General features: G+C 41.4%; 2 protein-coding genes across 3 annotated transcripts; both read right to left on the bottom strand.

The window, feature by feature from the left end:
* Window positions 1-869: 869 nt before the first annotated feature.
* On the bottom strand, window positions 870-7,123 carry FBXO5 (F-box protein 5). The gene is made up of 5 exons (XM_059841958.1): window positions 7,066-7,123; window positions 4,512-5,242; window positions 4,118-4,208; window positions 2,825-2,986; window positions 870-1,618 (listed from the first exon to the last, which is right to left on the bottom strand). Exons 2-5 carry the CDS (start codon window positions 5,225-5,227, stop codon window positions 1,367-1,369), a joined length of 1,221 nt encoding a protein of 406 aa, XP_059697941.1. The 5' UTR covers window positions 5,228-5,242; window positions 7,066-7,123; the 3' UTR covers window positions 870-1,366.
* Window positions 7,124-8,820: 1,697 nt separating this feature from the next.
* On the bottom strand, window positions 8,821-20,256 carry MTRF1L (mitochondrial translation release factor 1 like). 2 transcript variants are annotated; one of them, XM_059841956.1, is made up of 7 exons: window positions 19,847-20,256; window positions 18,416-18,495; window positions 17,062-17,245; window positions 13,297-13,460; window positions 12,239-12,356; window positions 10,311-10,447; window positions 8,821-9,715 (listed from the first exon to the last, which is right to left on the bottom strand). In XM_059841956.1, exons 1-7 carry the CDS (start codon window positions 20,127-20,129, stop codon window positions 9,500-9,502), a joined length of 1,182 nt encoding a protein of 393 aa, XP_059697939.1. In that variant the 5' UTR covers window positions 20,130-20,256; the 3' UTR covers window positions 8,821-9,499. The 2 variants fall into 2 exon arrangements, with proteins under 2 accessions (XP_059697939.1, XP_059697940.1); XM_059841957.1 differs by lacking the exon at window positions 19,847-20,256 and adding an exon at window positions 19,539-19,641.
* Window positions 20,257-21,015: the final 759 nt, after the last annotated feature.

Raw genomic sequence — 21,015 nt, 5'->3', positions numbered from 1 at the left:
TCACATTATCTGCACTCTGCAGGACACAGGAATTTCAGTGGAGACAGATGAAAATTTTAACAAATTTTCCTTGTAAGATTTCGTATCTGTATGTGCTCAGCCTAAGACTTGCTGTGGTATCAAGATGGTATCATATCTATGTATCAAGATGTCTAAATACCAGAATAAAGGATTACAGATTCATAGAACTGGTGTGGGTTGGAAGGGACCTTAAAGATCATCTAGTTTCAACTCCCCTGCTGCAGACAGAGACACCTTTCTTTAGACCAGATGGTTAAGAGCTCCATAAATACTTCCAAAATTGGGCAAGCAGTTTCTCTAGGAAACCTGTTTCAGTGTCTCACCATCCTCACAGTAAAGAATTTTTCTCTAATATCTAATCTAAACCTGCTTTCTCCTAACTTTGAAGTCATTCCCACTTGTCCTGTCACCACACATAGTTCAAGCAGGACTACAGTACAGTGCTCCCAGTCTGTCATTTAAAAAACCACCCCAGATAACTCCCCAAAATTAGTCTATTTCTTGAAACCTTGCCTTTCTTTACCGTGGGATCAGGAATATTTTGCTGACAGTGAGCTAGTTTGGCAACAGCAGCATAAATCCAGCCAAAAGAAAAATTTCCATTGAAATGAAAAGGAAGTGCTGGTACTATTGACACTATAAACAATTGCTGATAAGAGCCTTTAGGGAAGATGCAGGAATACAGCATGACAATGGATTCAGTACACTGCTTTAGAGAAATCCAGGAGGACTTGCCCCTTGTTGAATCAACAATTTAAAGAAGCACATACTAGAATACCTGCAAAAAGAGCATGAGAAACACTTAGGATGATAAATAGGAAGGTCAGATTTACCAACCAAGTTGCTAGGAATAATCATTTATTTTCACATTTACAAGACAAATATGAATAATATTTACAAATATATACAAACATTAAAATTAGCTTGTGAATTCAAAAAAAGTCAAAGTATTTTTTAGCAGTATAGCCAACATACAGTACTTTTTTTTGAACTTAGAAAAGGTTCAAGAAATGAAAGAAGACATGAAGAGCTATTTCAGATACACATAAGAGAAGCCATCAGAGAAAATAGTATTATGAATGTCCACGTTTAAAAATCAAAGGCAAAGCTTTGAAAAACCATAAAATCTAGTCTCCCTCATATTTTCACATTAAAAGGGGCTTCACTCACCTCACTCAACAGCACTAGAAATGCTTTTAAAACCTTTCTGAGCAGGATGTTTAAATAGTACAGAAGAATAACAGAACCATTTTTATGAAGATGGAATAGCAGAAAGCATCCTCTTTGCGGATGACTAAAAAAAGACTTTTAAGGGACATTTGCCAATTTGTACTGGGGGGATGGGTCACAATCTCTTTAGATTCTGTTTGCTTTTCTTAGTCCCAGGAAGCGGCCCCGGTGTGGAGCTGTGTTTCACTGGTTTGCTGCTCACACAGTCACTGGAGCTGTGGTAGCTGCACATGCACTTGGTGCAAAAGTCAAAGCCACAACTTTCACGATTGCACGTTGCTCTTTGGAGGTAGGAGTCATACTTGGCAGGTGAGCCACAGCGATGGCAGGCTTTAAGGCTTTCAGTGTTCTTCAAGTTCCTGGCAGCCTGTTGGAAAAAGCACACACAGAAAGTCATGAGTAGAGGGTAAACACACTCTCCTAACACTTCATGATATTATGTTAGTGCCACAAAACATATAACAACTTCTCCTAACATAAGGAGACAAACTAAAAACTTAGCCTATTTCTTGTTGCATCAAATTCTGATGGAGTTCTGAACAGGAATAACCAGGATATAATTGCAGGTATTTTGAACTGGAATAGAGGCAGCAAATTTAAAATTCTTAAAATTTAAAAGTTAAAGGACAGGCTAAATCAAGTTCAGTAAGGATAACGGCCTTCCTGAATCTTCCAAACCTCATTTAAGGATAGTGATGTATTTGTGTAAAGATGCACATATCAGGAAGTGAATTTTAAGACTGCTACTGAACAGTTGTACTTTTACATTCCTAATGCTACAAAATCCTATACAGTAGTATTACAGCATTTTGATTATACTTTCCTGTGACCTTTTATCTTCTCTTACGGCATCAATTTGCAGAATAAGACTTGAGCATAAAACCTTTTATCTAGTTAGGAAAATATTTTGCTTACTAACAAGCAATAACTTTCAATAAGCATTTTTAAAAGTCTTATAAGATACAGGTGCAGGTCTACAGTATGTGGGGAAAAAAAACCAGCTTTAAGAAAGGTGAAGAGGAAACAGGCTGTTGGCAGTTACTGACAAATCTGTGACACACTATAAATAAGTAGTTAAAGTAATTTTAATACCAGCTTCACAAAATACCCCACAGAATGATTGAAAGAAATATGCATTGCTAATTTTTTGTAAAAATTGAAGCTAAGAACTATTAAGTCTTTGGTATTTTTCTTTTTTTTTTCCCTAATTGTCCATCAGTTTTGAAGCGAAGTTGACAGTTTTTGTGATATTGGTTATCTCTGGAAAATATGTGATTCATTATAAACCCATGGAAAATAACAGGAAATTACTAAATTTCTTCATATCTGAGAAGACAAAATTTAAGCAAAAAAAACTCACTAAGTAAAATTCACAAGGAGGAAAAAAAGGATGTAGGACATCCCAGTATGTCAATATTCTCTCCAGCAGATTCTGACAGTGTGCCCATTAAAATAGGCACACTAAGCAAAAGCTGGCAGCCATATTAATAAGAATTACGAACACTTGAACCTGGAGATACTACTGTCAAAAAATATGCTTTACAAGGCGATTGTTTGCCAGACAACCACTTACCTCAGAAAACTCTGTGAGTCTGCTGTGATTCCTAGATGCTTTGGATCTGGTGGTTTTTTTGTTCAAGTGTTTTGGTGGCGTTGCCTTCTGAATGGAAGCTAAGGACACTCTGTAGAGAACGTACTCTCTTGTAGCAGCATGCTCTGGTGCCTTAGTGACATTCTAATGAAAAAAAAAACCAAAGACTTAAATTAGGGAAGAGAACTTACCTGATACGGAGTTTTTTGTTTAACAGAAGTAATTAAGTAATTTTAGATTCTTCCTCCTGGTTTACAATAATAAAGCATCACACCAAGGAGTGCTACTGAGTTTACCATTATTTTCACAGTCACTTCTATTACAAATGCATGGAACAGCTCCCTGGTTCCTGGTCAAAACCCAGCCATCTTCTCGAGCATGTAACCTATTTATCGTAACTTTTTTAAGCAAAAATCAGTACTTCTAATTCTTTATGGTGAACAGGAATGCTTAAGGCTTTCTTTGTGAAAAAGAAACTCCGCCCACAAATTTTCCGAGTTTCCAGTTCAAGTTAAACAAGAAAGCATACAATAGCATGGAAGAAATCAAACTTTATGGGATGAATATTCAGTATAAATGTTTCACCCCGACAGCACTGTAAAATACTACATAAAATTTAAACTGGTTAATGACCTTATCCTGTGGCAGATGCTAAGCCTTTGATTGTTCTGTCTCTCCATCTCTCAAGAAGGAAACAAACCTGTTAGTTTTAAGAGCCCTGACTTGATAAAACACTAGTCAAGTGTGGATGGATCAAGTATTTTTATTTCACAGGACAGAGGCAATAGGAATAGCTCAGAGTGCAAAAAGCTTTTCAATTTTCTGTAGCAGGCATAGTGAGCTTCAGAGACTCCTGCTATAAACAGAGACCCTGATTCACAGAGCCACCTGAGCGTTTTATCCGTCTTCCTCCCTCCTGGATCAGTGGGGATATGCTGAAGCAAGCAAGTCCCTGCTGGGAGACTCTAGGGCTTGCCCAGTGGGCTGTGCTGGCAATGACTCTCTCCTTCCTGCTTTTCTCTGTAACACAGGACTTGTGGAAGCTCTTAAAAACATCTACATCTCTTTGGGTCACCTTCTCAGTCAACCTTCCTTGGGGTCCCCAAAGTCCCTGAGGTAACTAGCAATGCTTGGGACAAGGCATCCAAACAGGACAAACTTATACACTCCAGTGACAGTTTTCAATCTAAGAGACTTACTTATCTGTGATCTCTTAAGCTTAGGAGGAGACCTGAAATAGCAGAAAAACACTGATGGTTCAGTGCAGAAACTTACAGAAAGGTTTTTCACAGCTCTGCTATACATTTGGAAAATCCTTTTATCTTCTTGTAGAATCTTCTGCCATGTTGTGCTGACTTTGGCAAAACTGCAACAACAATACAAACACATCAGTTGCCTCCTAGGAAAGAGATTTATTAAATAGCAAAAATAACCTTTTTCTTTTACGTAAACATAGAATATGTTCACAGTTGTAGTCTTTAATTTGCTTTTTAGGGAAAAGACACATTCTCCATATGTATCACGGCTTACATTGTCAGTTCATATTTTAATATATTAACACATAACACTAAACATTGAGTAAATGTCACAAGCCCCATATCTAACACATTAAGGCATGTGATTAGGTTTTTTCCTTTCTAGAGAAATACAATGACATGAACATACTTACTTTACTAAATCCATCTCGCTGAGATGCCTTAAAATGTTTGCTAATATATGCTTCAGGTTCTTTTGGAAGAGTTCAGCAAGAATGTCTATTCTATCCAGCCCCATTTTCTTTCCAATTAAGTTACCAAGTTCAAATTTTCCCCTAGAAACAATTCTATCTACAGCAGCCCAAGACTTGAGATTTCTTTTACCGCTTTTTTTCAAAGTTGAGCAAACCACTTCTTCATAATGGATTACTGGCAACAGTGTCTTCTTTGAAAACTGCTCTTGTTTTTGGTTCTTCATGAGACAATGCTTTGGTGTACCACAGAGATTCCCAGCCAAAGGTAAACTATCCTCATGTTCTATTGCATCAGCATAGTGAGTACTTAACATAGAGGAATAACCACTGTCCTCATTAAGTTTACTGCTTTCCATTGCCTCTATTTCACAGATGCCTTCATCAAGTCTCTGGGTTACTTGGTTGTTTTCTTTGTTATGTATGGGTCTCTCTCCATCTTCAAGATCTAGATTTCTGGTGGCTGCATAGTATGAATCACTAAGGAGTATTTTCTGATGTTCTTCTGCATAGCTTTTACAAAAGCCTTCCTCATAATTCAAGGGGCAAGATTTTTCCAGTCTTGTTTTCTCCCCAGCACACTTCAATGGTGCAAACCCAGCACGAAGAGAATCAAAATCACGTTTCATTTTGCAAGAGCGGTTTAGGTTCGATTTCATTTTGTTGCTTGTATTCTGCAAGAAACAACAAGGGCAGAATGAATACACAGCCTAAACTAGATCACAAATTCTTTCTCTTATAAAAACTACCCTTGTGACTCACCCTTTTTATCTGACTCACCCTTTGGTATCTAAAATACAACTAATGGAACTAAGGATTTGAGCAGACACTGATTATTCCTATGTAAGATCTTCCCAAAAACTAGTTTTATGTTGCATATAACTAGGGAAAGTAAACCGACTGGTCACCATTTCACCAGCATAAATGAAAAACACCAGTGCTTCCACTTCCTGCAATAAAGGTATCAACACAGTCAAGACACTTGAGGTCCCTGCAAGGGACACCAGTGGCAGAGGGTCCACGAGTGACTGCAGGCCTGTGCAGGCCAGAGAAGCCTGAAGTTTGCATCCAAGACCAGAAGCAATGCTGCTCCTGCAGCCAGATATCTGGCATTTTTGAGAAGGGAGTAGGCTGGGGGGCACAGGAAAGGCTTGAGTGCTCACATGTGTGAGTAAAATACAAAGGAAAGCAGCCATACTTAAACAATGGTCAGTGAAATAAAGCTTTAAGCATGATTTAAAGAGGATGGGAGGTCGATAGATATCATAGGAGAATTGATAGGCCCTTTTCTTGCCCTGTTCCATTCCCCTCCCCCGCGAAATGTGGTGCTATCTATATTAACAATTGCGGGGGGATGGGCGAGAGCTGAAAGGGAGAAGGAGGTCATCTCTCCCCAGTTAAATCTAAAGGGAAAATAAGTTTCAACATGCTTTGCAATCCATAGGAAATAGAAGATCCCCGATTTGAGTAAGCATTTTAAAGGATTTAAGCACTTCCAGCAGTTTTGTAAAGAAGAACGAGAAAAATGTGTTTAATGAATGACTTAGAGAAAAAGTTCTCTCTTTGTACCTACGTTTGGTGGGAGAAAGGAGCAATTAGGCTTATGGCTTTGTATCGTGTGAGCTGGGGGCAGAAATGCAAGTACTTCCTAAGCCTCCTCCTCCCCTTTCCCCCGTCCATGCGAACGGCCAGAGAGGCTTTGGGGCTGAAATCCTGATGATTTGGAAAATGTTCCCAAATCACATTTCGGTGCACCAGGGCCTGCCCCGACCCCCAGAGGAGCGGGCTCAGCCGCGGGGCCCCGCGGCACTGTCAGGCTTCTCCCGCCCAGCGCTCAAGATGGCCCGGTCGGGTCGGTGCAGGTAGCCCGGGTCCCGGCTCCGCCGTGCCCCACGGCCCCGGGAACTTCATCCCGCTCCTTCGAGGGCTTCCCGCAATGAAGGATTTTCCCGGCAATAGAGAATCCCCCCCCAAAACGGTGGTGGCGGGGCGGGCAGGAGCGCGCCGGGGGGATGCTCTTCCGACGGCGTGGCCGGCGGGCGGGAGACAGCGCGGCGCGGCGCCTCCCCGCCCGCCGGAGCCGGGCTGCGATCCGCATCCCCGCCAGCCCCGGCCCCGCCAGTGCGGCGAGCCGCCGGGACCACCCCACACGCGGCTCCTTGGCGGGATCAGGGCGCTCCCTGGCCGCCAACGCGCCATCGTCCCGTACCATCCAGTCCCGCCGGCGGGATAGCTGCGGGCTAGTGCGGGGCTCGGCTAGGAGAGCAGTGAGACCGGGCGGCCGCCAAATCCCCTCCCCAGTCCGTCTGGCCCCGCCGCAGTGCCGCTAGCATCCGCACGGTCCCGCCACCACGTACACCGGCAGCCCCTGCCACCCCAGCCGAAGAGCCCTGACCGCGGAGCCCCGCTGCCCCCGAGCCGGCCCCCGAGAGCGGCGCCCCGGCCGTGGAGCCCCGGAGCGGCTCACGGCGGAGCTCGCCGCCCGCCCCGCGCTCACCTGCAGGGCTGCGCCGGCGCCGCCGCGGGCTGGGAGTGAGTCCCGCTCGCGCCGGGCGCTTTTTAAAAACTTTAAATTTGGTGTCCAAAACCGCGGCAGCCAATGGCGAGGCGCCGGAGCGCCGGACGCGGCCAATGGGCGGCGGGCAGGCGGCGGGGGCCAATAGCTAGCGTGGAGGGCGGGGCCGGGCCCGCCCCTCGCTTTCCCTCCTCGGCCGCCTGGGAGGGACGCGAGTGGCGCGGCCGCGGCTCCCGCGCTGGCCGCTCCCGCCCGCCCCTTCCTCCCGCCCTCGGCCCCGCACCGCTCCCGCTCCCGAAGAAACCCGAGGCTGCCGCGTTGTGGCACTGATCCGCGCCTGAGCGCAGCCTGGCGCCCAGCTACATCTGCTTGTTTAAATGGACGCGCCTGGGATCTGCATATCGCCCCGGCACGCTCCGAACGTGCAAAGCTCCTCTACCGGGAAAGGATTCTCTCCCACACTGGAAATATTCAAGAACTGCCCGGACGCAATCCTGTGCCATATGCTCTAGGATGACCAGGCTTAAGGAGGGATGTTGGACTGCATGACCCACTGTGGTCCCTTCTAGCGTGACCCATTCTGTGATTAAAGTCTGGCAGAGGATCTAGGCTTCTTCCCATAAAAGAATTGTATTTATTTTATATGACCAATGCTACCAGTGGTTGCAGAATGAGCAGGAGCACTACTGGGAGCTAGGCTGACTGGACACCAGTGCAGGGATCCCCACCACTGCTGGAAAGGCAATCTGCTCACAGCTCAAGCAGGTTGCATTTGCAGAGACAACATCCCTTTCATTAAAATTAATACAGAGCAAGTGGGGGACTTTTAAGTCTTTATACAGTATAGCTTGACATGACCGGCCAAAGACAGTGAAATCCCCCTATGTACAGCACTATGTACACCAGGCTTGGAATACCTCTGTCAGCCTCCTGGCAGAGCTACATGATGTCTGTTTTTTCTCACACTGATCAGAGCCTGGCAACAACACATTTAGTGTTTGTCCAAGAGCCAGAGGAGAATAGGGAGGCAGGATGTGGCCAGACAGGCTACAAGCTGGAAGATCAGGGAGGGTCTAGGGTGACAAAGACCTAAACAATTATCTAAGTTTTATGCAGAAGTCCAGTGTGCAGACCTGGTCAATGGTCCTTATTTGTTTGGAAGAATATTAAATTGAACAGCAAACTCAATATATCACTTCGCATAAGAAGGCCTGGCTTTAAGTCATGTCCATAGGACTGCCACAAATACACTCCAGTGCTCCATTTACAATACTGATCTGGTTAGAATGAAGACTTCAGTCCTAGTTTCTGCTCCAATAGGTATCTAATTATTTTACACAAACATTGAGTCAATGTTTCTTTATACTTTTTTATGTGCGAGTTTGGAGTTATAAAGCTGCTAATAAATACAGACCTAGGACTCAAGCTTATTAAAAGGAAATATGTATGCCTCATCTTATGCACACAGACATTCCTTCATCTGAAGTTAATGAATGCATCTTAAATTAAAAGACTTGGAACTTAATCATAGTTACCATGCAGTGTTTACTAGAAAAAAAAAAAAGATAAATCAAATGTATCAAATGTTGTAAAATGCTGTTAAATAAACAGTCAGAACCAATAAGTGCAAGTCATAGCACATAACTTTCAGAAAATCAATAACTTGGATATTCCATTAAAACCATAAAGGAGACACTGAACTGAAGTCAACTGGATACTAAAATATCAGACGAACAATATTGTAACATTACTTTTATTTTTGACTTGAGAACAGAAACATTTGTTCCAAAACCAATCCATATGATTTGTCACTTTGCTTCCATGGCTTTTTTTCCTGGAACAAGGGATATTCTTAAACTTCTTTTGTATTTATAAATAAGGGCCAGAGCCTTGAAAACATGACAGAGATACACTTTGACTCCCTTTCCCATGACACATGTAAGTGATTAATAAAATATGTGGATAGATAGAGTGGGGTCATTATTTATCACTTTTTTCCAATCACTCAAACAAAATGGGATTTTTTTTTGCTCTCCCAAGTAAGCCATTTCACACTGTTGTGTGATGGTTAAGCCATAGTTTAAATGAAAACGGGAACTAGAAAGAACTCCTTTTTTAATACATGCATACCTTTTGAGAGTGGTGTATCAGTTCTCAGTAGAAGTTAAAAACTGCTGTTACTTTTGGTGCAGTCAAATAAACTTTTCAAAAGTACTACTGCAGCAATAATGTCATATATGAAGATAATAAAGTCTTTTACTAAGCAAGTACGAAAACTGTTTAGTATTCATGAGGAAACAAGTTGTGATGCTTTTCATGATCTGAAAATAAGTTCCATTTTCTGGGTAGTGCTCTGAGAAGCTTCTTAGGAGACCAAGGTCTACATCTGTTGTAATGGCCTGAGAAAGAATAATCTTCAGGAGGAATTATTTTTTTCATTTTCTGAAATAACTTCCATTAGAGATTCATAATCAGCATATTCTCTCAGAGTTTGTATCATTTCATCTAGCATTTCTTCCCCTAGCATGAAAGACTCAACGTGATGCACTGATCTGCTTATTCTGTGGTCTGTAATCCGGTCCTGTGGAAAATTGTATGTTCTGATCTTCTCTGATCTTCCTTTAGTCCCAATCTGTTGATCAAGAAGAAGCAGTTTACCATCATCTTAAAAAAATGGTGAAAAGTGATTAGGCATATAAAGCAAAAGGTTTCTCTTCCTCACATGACTATACAGAATTTGTTAGCTACATAGTACTCAGATCATTTCTGCAGCTGCAGTAATTGTTCTCAAACATGTGAAAAAACATTTTTACTGCATCTTTTTCTAATCCTATTCTGGTTCTTCATGCTGCAATCCAGTTTGTTTCACTGGATCTCTAGGATTTACCTACTTCTGAAATTTTAAGGCTGGCTAATATATAGCCTTTACTACTGTAGTAAAATGCAATGCTGTTGTTCAGAGAGCTTGGGGACTCCACAAATTTTGTTCTCCAGAGTGGCCTAGTGGAAGGCATCCCTTCCCATAGTAGGAGGGTTGGAGCTAAGTTGTTTTTAAGGTCCTTGCCAATCCAAACCATTCAGTTATTCTTTAACTTTTTTTGCCTCATTTAAGTCCTTCCTGGGCTCCTGCTGCTCTGTATTTCCATTTACTACTTGCTGTTCAACAAAGGTGTTACCCTAAAGACATATGCTTATACAGAATTAGATCACAACTAAATGAAACTTACTTGAATCTTTCGAGCATAGTTTCTCTTTTTGGTTTCTTCTTCCAGTTTGGCGTTGTATAGTTTAGCACATAGCATTTGCATAGCCTTCTCTTTGTTTCTAATTTGGGATCTTTCTTGCTGACATTCAGCCACAATCCCTGTCAAAAATATCGTGACATTTAGCATTTAAGATTAACACATACTAAAAGAGCTCTGCAATTTCTGGAAGATTTTTTACATGTTATATTAGGCTGTTACATTTGGACTGGGAATGTAGAAGTCCAGGTTTATTAATGAGTAATGATACATTTTGGGAGAGACGTGTAGGCTGAGTTGTACAGGTGCTTTAAGCCAGAAGACAAGAAATTTATTTCAGTGGAAATTTATTTCACCTGAATAATAGATGGATAATGAAAAAAAAGATCTGTGATGCGATCTGACTTATAAAAGACACCTTCATTACTCATAAATTTTGGTCATAGTTCCAGGAAATGTAGAATTTAAGGAACAGTAAAATACATAAGATAGTGAGTGCTTAGCATATGATCAGAATATAAAAAAGTGGGCACTATTTTATTTAAAAAAATAGAAAGGTGTGCTTTCTCATCCCAAAACACACAATTAAAGGTAAGAAATGAAAAGGCCAAAAAAGGAGCAGGAAGAAGAAATATAGTACGAGCCAAGTCGTTATTTGGACTTATTAAGTAGCTCTGGTAATATTAGAGGATGATTTTATAAGATTACATAGTATTACTTTCTGAAAGACTTATTTATAAACAACATTCTGGATCACAGTGAAGGTTTATAAAAAGATTAAGGATGAGAGAAATAGAAGAAGCAATAGGACAATTTTAAGGGAAGAGAGAGCAGGGAAAAGTGGAAGAGGAAAAAGTCTGGAGCTAATGTGAGGCATAACCCCCCCCCCCCCCCCCATTAACTGTGTATAAGTGAAAAAAAATTGCAATACACTTTAAGATTTCTATAACACACCCTAATTACTGCCATAAGCAAAAACGAAGATCTGGTTTGAGTTTGCTGTGTTTTTATCCAAACATATAGGCAATGCAAAACATTTTTAATCTGGGCAATGTTTTTGTCACCATATAGTGAACAGAATTTTAACCTCTCCACTGCTTGCCTTCTGCTTTACTAAAGTGATACAATAAGTGCAGAATGGATCAATGTTTTAAACAGATACAACAAAATGGGTGGCAAAAATCTGGATACATGAAGATAAAGAGGGCTTGGGATTACCCTGAAACCGCGTAAAGCCTGACGAATGTTTGTGGTAGAGAAGAGGAAAAGTTAAAATGCAATGAAAGTCAAGAAGGCTGTTGTGAATTGCTCAAAGGGAAGTAAAAAGCTTAGGAATGGCAATAAAAAGCCCCCATACAACAGCTAAAATCAGGTAGTATTTGAGGGAGTATCTTATCCCTGCTATATTTCCTAACCTGAGACAGAGGGATGGGCCTCTTAATTATGTGTGTCATCTACGGGAAAGGAGCCAGCAGACGAATGGGAGCTGGCATTCTGAGTAGACTCTGCAATTAAAAGTAATGTTTTAATACGAAAATAGCACAATCTCTCTTTTGGAGACTAGTCAAGAAAATTCAGATCATTAGATTTCAACCTACTCCATTTTTCGGTGTGATTTTTATTATCTGAAAGCTTAAATACATTTTTTTGATAGAAACTGATCTGACTGCTTTTAGAGTGTCATGCTTAATAGCAAAATTAGAGCTCACCTAATGAAGCCAGTAGTCTTCACTGTTAAAAACTGGAGTGGGCATAAGATGATGCAGTTAGAGTAGTACGAATAGACATGAAAACTACGTTAAACCTCTTCCCTACTGTTGCACAGGTTCAAAAATAAAACCATTGCTTCAAAAGAAATTCTGACCGCAGTTTTGGAATGTAGATCTTGTACTAAGGAAAGGATGAAGCAGCACCTGTTGGAATGTGAACTATCCGCACAGCACTATCTGTGGTATTGACGTGCTGGCCTCCAGCTCCACTAGCTCGCTTTGTTTCTATCCGTAGATCTTTTGGACTTATTTGCAGCCTCATCTGTCATGGAAGACAGAAGAAGAGAAAAAAAGTATTTTATGTTGTTTCTTTCTAGACAGATATCAAATATGCACAGTCAGTTTATTTTAGAAGACACATTCATGCAAGATCAAACTTCTGAATGCTTATGGGTACTAATTCAAATCCTCTTATAAACATATTAAGAAATCTTGGTAATCAGACTGGAATGCATCACGATGGAACCCCAGAAATCAGCCAAAGAGTAACTTAATGCATAACCATTGCTTAGCACTAATTTTCCTCTCTTCTGAGAGCTCTGCAGTCTCTTCTGACAGAGTTAACCAATATTTGAGCTTGATTAGATGGTTTTTAAATGAAACAGAAGACATTCCCTTTTTTGGGTTTGGAGTGGAGCAATAGTCTCTGTGAGGAAGGAGCAATACAATTTCAAGGAAGTTCAGGAAGGAGTAACATCTTTGTCAATCTGCTACATCAACATGAAACTAAGATCAAAACAAAGCTTTCTTAGCCAAAACAAAGCTTTCTTAGCCCACTGCTTTTAAGCAAGCAAATATAGCAAAACTGAATTATCATACATTTTAGAACAGGCAAGTGAAGACTCTACAAAAATGGGAAAGAGGAAGTGCAAAAAGAAGTAATCTATGAGCCTGGTAAATGATTCAGTCTTTTGTTACTTTGCAGAAAATGTAGTTTTCCACAAAACATGTGAGACCATAACAGTGAATTTTCAAGAAATAGTTAAAGTGACATAGTTCAGTGACTTTACTGAAATTAGGATTATGAGAAAAGACAGAAATTCTTTATTCCATTCCTGTGATAAAAATAAAATAACAAATATGATCTAATTTAAAATTAAGACTAAAAAAGTCATTATGTGAGAATATCAAGAGAGGCAGAAAACACTTGGTATCAAACATTGCTCCTGGTAAGTTCTGTAATACTGAAAGATAAATATTACCTCAGTGGGTTGGGGTAATATTGCAACAGTCATTGTGCTGGTGTGAATGCGTCCTTGTTTTTCTGTCTTTGGTACCCGTTGAACACGATGCACTCCTCCTTCAAACTTCATGTATTTGTAAGCCTCAACACCAGCAATACTGGCTACTGCATGTCTTAGGCCACCTTAAACAGAGAAGAAAACCACTTGTAAATCTTTAAGAACTGCTGGTACTATGCTGTTATACATCAAACAGTGTATTTACACACCACTGGCATTTCTTTCTTAAAATGATGATTTTACCATTTAAATGCTTGGGCAAAATGATGCCAAAAATGCAAGAATAACTTTAAAGCCCTACATATTTACTCACACACTACCTCAAAAAGTAAAGGACTGTCAAATTCTCTTTTGTAGAGTGCAATTTAATGTTTATATGCATTTTTTATACATTTTATATACATTTCTATAATTTTTTTCTGGAGCTAACAGAACACAGGTTCTTGCACCTCTTACCAATACCTCCAGGCAAACACTTGACAGCAACATCCTACCAGCACTGAACAGCTTGGAACTTCGAAGTCAGGCCCATAGCAATCATGGCTTTGGGACAGAGTTTGTTGCTCTACTATTTTATGATATTCTTGATTATCCTTGTTTGCTGGTGTGCAGTATAAATGAAGGATCAGAGAAGTGATGGCACTATAAATGAATACATCATTTATATATAAATGAATGGATATATTTCACCCATATATAATATATTATAAATGAATATATTTCACCCATTTTTGTTTTTAATGCAGCTCAATTCCCAAATCCCATTCTCAGCACAGTGGATGGTGTGCCAATGGAATAACTGAAGAAGACACAGGTGGCCTTGAAAGAGTATTGCTCTTCAAGCCTTGCAAAATGAAACCACAGCTGAGAAAAAGAAGAGGCACACACTTCTCAGAAATGCTGGTTTAAGCTATTTCTCAGACTAAGGAACTCAACCATAGGAACAACACAACAGCTTTTTAAAAAAGTAGAATGAAGACAACATGGAATCTAAAATTGCCCTGTGGAGCAGGAAAAAGTCACCTGCCAGTCACAGTCCAGATTGTTTACCTCCATGGATGTGTTAATTCACTCATAACTTTATTAAAATACATATTGTTTTACAGTCATGTTGATGAAAGATAGGAAGAGGCAGTTTGGCTTTCAATTTCACATAATTTTTATCCTTTTGCTTTTAAAATTTGTAGTGGCATGTGTGCCTACAGCGCTTAGAATAAGATGACCAAGAAACTGGTTCACATGACAAATATTTAGGTCATACTGCTTCAAACTGACTACTACCAACACAGATTTATTAAGAACTGCAGTGAAATCTAATGAAATTTTGACAGACTTTTTATGCTGGCAGACAAGTTGTAGGCTTGTTTAATGAAGTTAACTCTTGATAACTATGTGTTTGCCCCTTTCAAACAAAATGTCCCAATCTATCCTCATATCTGATTTACTCAGAGCAAGGGTATGAATTTGCACTCATTTTTTACGTGGCATCTTAGATCAGGAAAAAGTCCCACATCTGTGTCCCTGCCTGCTACTACAGGGTGAGAAGCAGTGGATAAACAATGACATGTGAGTTCGTGCTTCAACTCGTGTGCTGAATCTTCAACATGCTATTTTTGCATAGTGGCATCCCATGGGGTAGGTCAATAGTCATTTAAGAGTGGACTGTAACCTGTATTTTACTGCAGCTTTATTTAACATGCACCTGGTTCACACATGCTCATCTTCAGATTTCAAATTCAGGAGTTCTCTGAAATAAGGGAGATTGACATTTTAACACAGGACGTCCCTTTTGCTCATGTGTGAATAAAAATAGAATGCGGGTAGGATGTAACAGCCCAGTACCACCAGCATCCTTAGCCCCACTCTTACTCAGCACAGCACAGACACTTTGAACCTGAGGGTTCAAATATCCATTTCATTGGCCATGCCATGTATAGTGCCCCTACCTCCCAATTTATCTCCAGCATCTGTTTTGATAATATGTGGTTACACAAAATCAAAAATTAACCTGCAAGAGGCTGACAGAAGCTAGCACTGCCTTTATTTTTCCTAAGATTTACATCCTAAATCTTAATTAAGTTGCATAAACAAACCCTTAGCAAAACAGACCCTAAAATAAACATATTACCATTTCAAAAACCTAGCCCTTTCAAAGAGAAAATATGGATAGATTTAAACTAGGTTAACATATTAGTTCAATTTCCCATTTAAGGCACTAATGAGAATATCTCTAAGGGTGTGGGCTCCTTGTCCAAGGACTGAGCTTTCACCAAAAGGGTAGCCAAGCCCAACTCCCTTTTTCTTCCAATCCTAGGACTGTAAGCTGAGTCAGACCTGTCTTACAACTATTCCATAACAGGCAATTTTCAGCCAAATCAGTGGACTGATTCAATTAGCACGGTGGCCTCAAAACTGCAAGAGCTGAGAAAGAAGAAACATACAGCTGGCTGGAAGATGAGACAGGCTTTGCTTAAGCTGACTAAAACTGTGCTCTGAAGGAGAAGTGTGTGAGACTGCTGGGGTTTACCCAATCCAAGTCTTGCCTCAATGGAAACCCAACTCTCCTCTCCCCCTAGCAAGTGAAAAAAAAAAAAAAAAGACCCAGACCCTTCCTCTTTTCTGTTTATACCCATCTAATGTGTACAATGTTTATTCCATGTACATAAAAAAAAAAACAAAAACAAAACATAAAAACAAACCAGGTTTCTGTTGGCTTTGAAGGCTGAACCGGTTCAGCTCCTGGCAAAGCGTTTGCCCGGTCATGAGTGGGGATGAACATGACTTTGTTCCTTCAGCAACAAGATGCAATCTAATATGAAGCTTCTTATCCCTATCACCAAGTAAACTGTATAAGTTTACTTGGCACATGAGCTCTTAACAATACAAGAAGTTTATTAATATTAACAAGTCTAGATAGTAGAAGATAAGGAATTCAAGTGTCATAATTTTTCTTTAAAAGTATATTAATTGAATTATTAGCAGTCACTCCAGAGAGGAGTGAGCCACTCTAGAAGGGAGCCTGTGGTCATGTTCATGAACTTGAAATAAGATACTTGCTAGGAACTCTAAAGAAAGATATTAAAACAGTTTACAAATATAACACTTTTGAAAATCAAATTCTAATAAAGATTTTAACAAGTGTTACAGATAAGCTATATCCAAATATCCCATTCCCTTATATTATAGATGAGATACTGTTACAAATAAATTTTAAATGTTTTAGATTAAACTTCAAGAACTTTTAAACAAAACTGATTCTTCTATGCCAATAGATCCATAATAAAAACCAGATTTTTCAATCTTCCACCAACCTAATCTATAAACAATGAAACATTAGATAACTAAGTAGAACACTGCAGCCAAATAAATTTTACATAATCTTTATTAAAAAAAAAGCTAAACCAACATATCTGTATCACTTTCTAAATTTCCTTCTGCCAAGCACTTGTCTTTTGATAATTTTAAAATGTAGAAATGAAATTACTGAAGGACAAATTTGTCCTTCAGTAATTCTTTGTAGCACTTTAGAATTTTAATAGTTTTTCTGAAATGGAATTTCATGCCCAAATACAGAAGCTGAAGAGAACTGTACTCAGACATTCAAACAATATTCCACTTCTAAAATGAAGATAGTGCAAATTAGTTTCCTTTACTTTGAAAATTAAAATATCATATGAATGTGTGTTTCAACTTGAATTAGGAAGTTACAGTTTTTTCATTACTGACCTAGTTCACTGGGAAAGTACTCTAAAACTTCAAATTTCCACTTTTTATAAGCAGCATATCGTTGATACATATCAAATATCTCCGAGGTGAACAGCATGGCTTCCTGCCCTCCAACTCCAGCAGTTACTTCCATGACAAGATCACTCTCATCTGTTTCTTCTGAAGGAATCAAAAGCAACACTATCTGTGAATACAAAAGCACCCAGCTAAGACTCCTCTCTGACACTGCTGTCCACACCTGAGAGAGTGTAAAATGCCAGACCCATCTGTAACTGATCCCGGCTGTGTTCTCCTGCCCCAAGGACAGGCTTCAGCCAGTCAAGGGTGTGCAAGGGTGATGCTGCATTGCAGGAAGGCTCCCTGTGTCTGTTCAGGGTCACAGGAGCTACACAGGCCTCTCTTGAGAGCCACAAAGCTTCACAGATGTTTTCAATCCATCAGGAGCACTGTGAGGATAAGCCACAGGATACATGCCTGTTCTTGCAACACAACTGAATCAGAGTGTCCTTTAATTCTATCTCAGCTGCAGAGCTAAGAAGGATGTTCAGGAGCACAGTCCTTCAACAACAACACAAATGTATTATTTGTTTATTTTTTTTAAAGAGCCTCATTTGCAGAAGAAAGATATACCAAAACTAAAAAATGATAAAAATTTTGCATGCTGAATCAAAATTCTGGATGATTTGCAAATGCTTTTAAATCCTCATCCTTTACTAGCACTGGGGGATGTTTCTTTCCACAGATGATGACTTCTTTTGCCAGATTCATAAATATTTACAGAAGATATTTATGAAGTGACTGTTGTATTGTTGTTGGAGGAATAAAGAATACAACCATAGCAGCTTCTACAGTAATATAAAGTTGAAACAGTCTGTTTACCTAAGAATTTTTTTTTTGTTAAATAACAAAGATACTCTGTAGAATTTATATAAAGTAGCAGCCCAGAGTAGTTACATAGTATTACATTTTTTTCAAACCCATGGGTGAGTGACACTATATAAGTTTAACGTTTCCAAGGGCTTAGGAGTTGAACATCCATAAAGATACACCCAGACAAGACAAACTATAGCATCTATTTAAAAATATACTTTGATTGAAACATTTCCAGGTACAAACAGGCACTTGCTTACAGGATGTCTTTACAGCACCTGATTTTTTCATTTTCCTTGGCTAACGGACACTATTTGGGGACTATAACTAGCACAGTGGGGAGGAAGAAGAACTTATCACATACATCTTAATGAGAATCATAGAATAGTTTGGGTTGGAAGGGATTGAACAGCCCCAAGAAGACAATTTGGCTTTGTTAATTTAAGAATGGCAAGGAAACAGGGGCTTTATAAGGAGATCTAACCTGTTGTTTCAGTTCAGCTATCTCTTCTTCACAGGAAGCAATTTCTGTTTCTGCAAGCTTCCGGAAATCTTCATTCTCATCTGAAATATTTCAGTATGGTTAATTCTCAGACATATATCAGTGCCATTCTAAGAAAACCTTTTAAAAAAATAACCACATGAAGAACTTACTTTACCAAAAAAAAAAACCCCAAACCAAAACCATATTACCCCACAACCCCTCCCTCCCCCAAAACACTAAACCTGTTAGAAAATCAAATTACTAATATGGTCTGTAAAGAAGATTCTAAGTACATATTAAGTGTTTTCTAATCCTGTGCAGGTATAAGACATGAGAAATATCTGTAATAAAAGAATTTCCGCTAAAACATCCAAAACTAAAATCCAAGCCAACCATAAAAAAAAACAACTACTGTGCCAGTGGTCAAACAACAGCACAGGTTGCACAGATTGGTTGTGAATGTCCATCTTTGGAGATACTCAAAACCTAATTGGGTGAAATCCTGAGCAACTTGTGCATGACCTTGCTTGAGAAGGAGGGTGGACTGGGTAGTGTCCAAAGGTCCTTCCCATACCAGCCATTCTGTGGCTCTAAAAAACTATTTTCTGTATTTCAGTGTGGCAAGAACATAAAGGATTTAAAGCGCACAGTGGCTTCAAAATTAGCACTCCTTGTTAAAAGGACTAATACCCCTATCACTGTATGCAAAAATCTGAATATTACAGTTCTAAGGAATACTTAATCATCTAATGAACGTTTATTGATGCTAAAGTAGTCCATTTCTACATTTTAGTTTTCTAACTGCTATCAAAACGAAGTTTGATTCTCGGTAAAAAAGCAGCCCATTATTTGGCAGAACTAAACGTGTGCAGCTTCTGACACACAACAAAGTCAAATCGCAGTGTGGAGACGGCAGATTCAGGTGCTGACTTCTATGACTGCCAAAACGGAGACAGGTAGGCGGACGGAGCTGTCTTGGCAGGAAGGGAATGATGGATTAAAAAAAAAAAAATGCACCAAAACTTTATAAGTTTTCTATCCCCGATTAGTTCTCTTTGTTTTATATGAAATAGGTTCCAGCATCAGCACTTCCCACGCCGGCGGAAGTACTTCCCCCACTCACTCGTACTCGCGGACTCTGCTCGGGCTGTTTCCTTTGCCTGCGGAAGGCCCGCGGGGGTGCCTCGGGCTCCCGGGGGTGACACGTGTGTCACCGTCCCGCCCCTGCCCGGGGACACGCGCGCTCCCGCCATCCCTCCCGGCAGGTGCGCGGCGCCACGCGCGGGACTCCGCCCCCCGCCCCACCCAGGGCGCGCTCGCCCAATGGCGCCAGTGCATGCAAATTAGCCTCCGCCCTACGCCCGCCCCCTCGGGGCCGCTCCGGTGACGTCAGGCACGCAGAACAAGCCCGCCGAGCGCCCTGTTCCGCACCTTGCGCCAGCTCCCGCGTGTCGCGCAGCTCCCGCTCCTTGTCGCGCAGCCGCCGCACGCGCGCCGCCAGCTGTGGCGCCGCCCCGCCCTCGCCCCGCGCGCGCGCCTCCAGCAGGCGGCGCAGGGAGGGCGCGGCGAACAGCTCTTCCAGGCCGGGCCGGGCGCTCAGCCCGCGCCGCGCCACCAGCGGCCATCCCACCGGCGCTGCCCGGAGGCTCCGAGGGGGCAGCGCGGCGGCTCGGTAGCCTTGCGCCGCGCGGAGAGCCCGCGAGAGCAGCCGCATGTCTGGCTGGGGCCGAAGCGCGGCCGCCCGCCTGTCGCCCGGGCGTCACTGCTGTTCCGGAGACGCCCGAACGCGCTTGGCAGCCTCCCTTTCCGGGTTTCCGGAAGTTGCCGAAGAGAGTCGGCGCTGGCTTTGGGCGCAGTCGGAAATCATCGGGTCTCCGGTGGCGGAAATTGCCGAAGGGATTCGGCTTCCTTCGGCTCGCGCTGTCCCGCGGTGGAGCGGGCGGGTTATGATTGGCCAGAGCTGACGGGGCGGGGCTCTCGCTCATGGCCCGCCCGGGCGCCCCGAGCGCCCTCTCCAGGCCCCGACGGGGCGTGTTAGTCATTCTGAACTAAAAAAACCCCAAAAAACAAAAAAAACCCTGAAACCCTATCAAATCCACCGTACCCCGGCTTATAGCCAGACTTCTGAGCAAGAGCCTCGGGGGTACTGAGGTTTCTACCGGGGCGGTTTAAAGTCTGCATCGGTAGAAATGAGGTTGGTGGGGAGTGTGAGCTGGGGCTTTGGATATCCGGGTTACTCTCACAGACCTTGTCCTTCCAGAAGAAATCTTCAGAATTAAAGTACGCTGGGGAGGACCGTGCCAAAATTGTGGGAGGATGTCCCCGTACTGAAAGCAGGTGCAAAATTAAGCATTTAGAGGGAAAAGAAATGAATTGTCAGAGGAACCAAAAAGGGCAATTCAAAGTGCCTTCTCATCAGAAATTAGCGGTGAGACTAAAAGACAGTCCATTTACATAATACAGATCTGAGTACAGTGTTTTACATGTGAATTTCAAGTGGGAAAGCAGTGAGGATGCAGCCATTTAGGAACTGCCTGTTGTGGGATGATCTGGGCAAATCCCTCCTGAAATGCAGACCGAGTGCATATTACCTTGCTTTA

This window comes from Haemorhous mexicanus, chromosome 3 (assembly GCF_027477595.1).
Source record: "Haemorhous mexicanus isolate bHaeMex1 chromosome 3, bHaeMex1.pri, whole genome shotgun sequence".
Taxonomy (NCBI): domain Eukaryota; kingdom Metazoa; phylum Chordata; class Aves; order Passeriformes; family Fringillidae; genus Haemorhous; species Haemorhous mexicanus.
Note: the sequence above shows the minus strand (reverse complement) of the source record. Positions and strands in the feature narration are given on the sequence as shown.

Coding starts and splice junctions, on each gene's coding strand:
- MTRF1L (XM_059841956.1), bottom strand. CDS start 20,129: ATGCGGCTGCTCTCGCGGGCTCTCCGCGCGGCGCAAGGCTACCGAGCC. Junction 10,448..12,238: donor GATAGTTCACATTCCAACAG/GTGCTGCTTCAT, acceptor TATTTTTGACAG/GGATTGTGGCTGAATGTCAG. Junction 9,716..10,310: donor ACTATGCTCGAAAGATTCAA/GTAAGTTTCATT, acceptor CTTGATCAACAG/ATTGGGACTAAAGGAAGATC.
- FBXO5 (XM_059841958.1), bottom strand. CDS start 5,227: ATGAAATCGAACCTAAACCGCTCTTGCAAAATGAAACGTGATTTTGAT. Junction 4,209..4,511: donor AGCGAGATGGATTTAGTAAA/GTAAGTATGTTC, acceptor TTGTTGTTGCAG/TTTTGCCAAAGTCAGCACAA. Junction 1,619..2,824: donor GACTCACAGAGTTTTCTGAG/GTAAGTGGTTGT, acceptor TTTTTCCAACAG/GCTGCCAGGAACTTGAAGAA.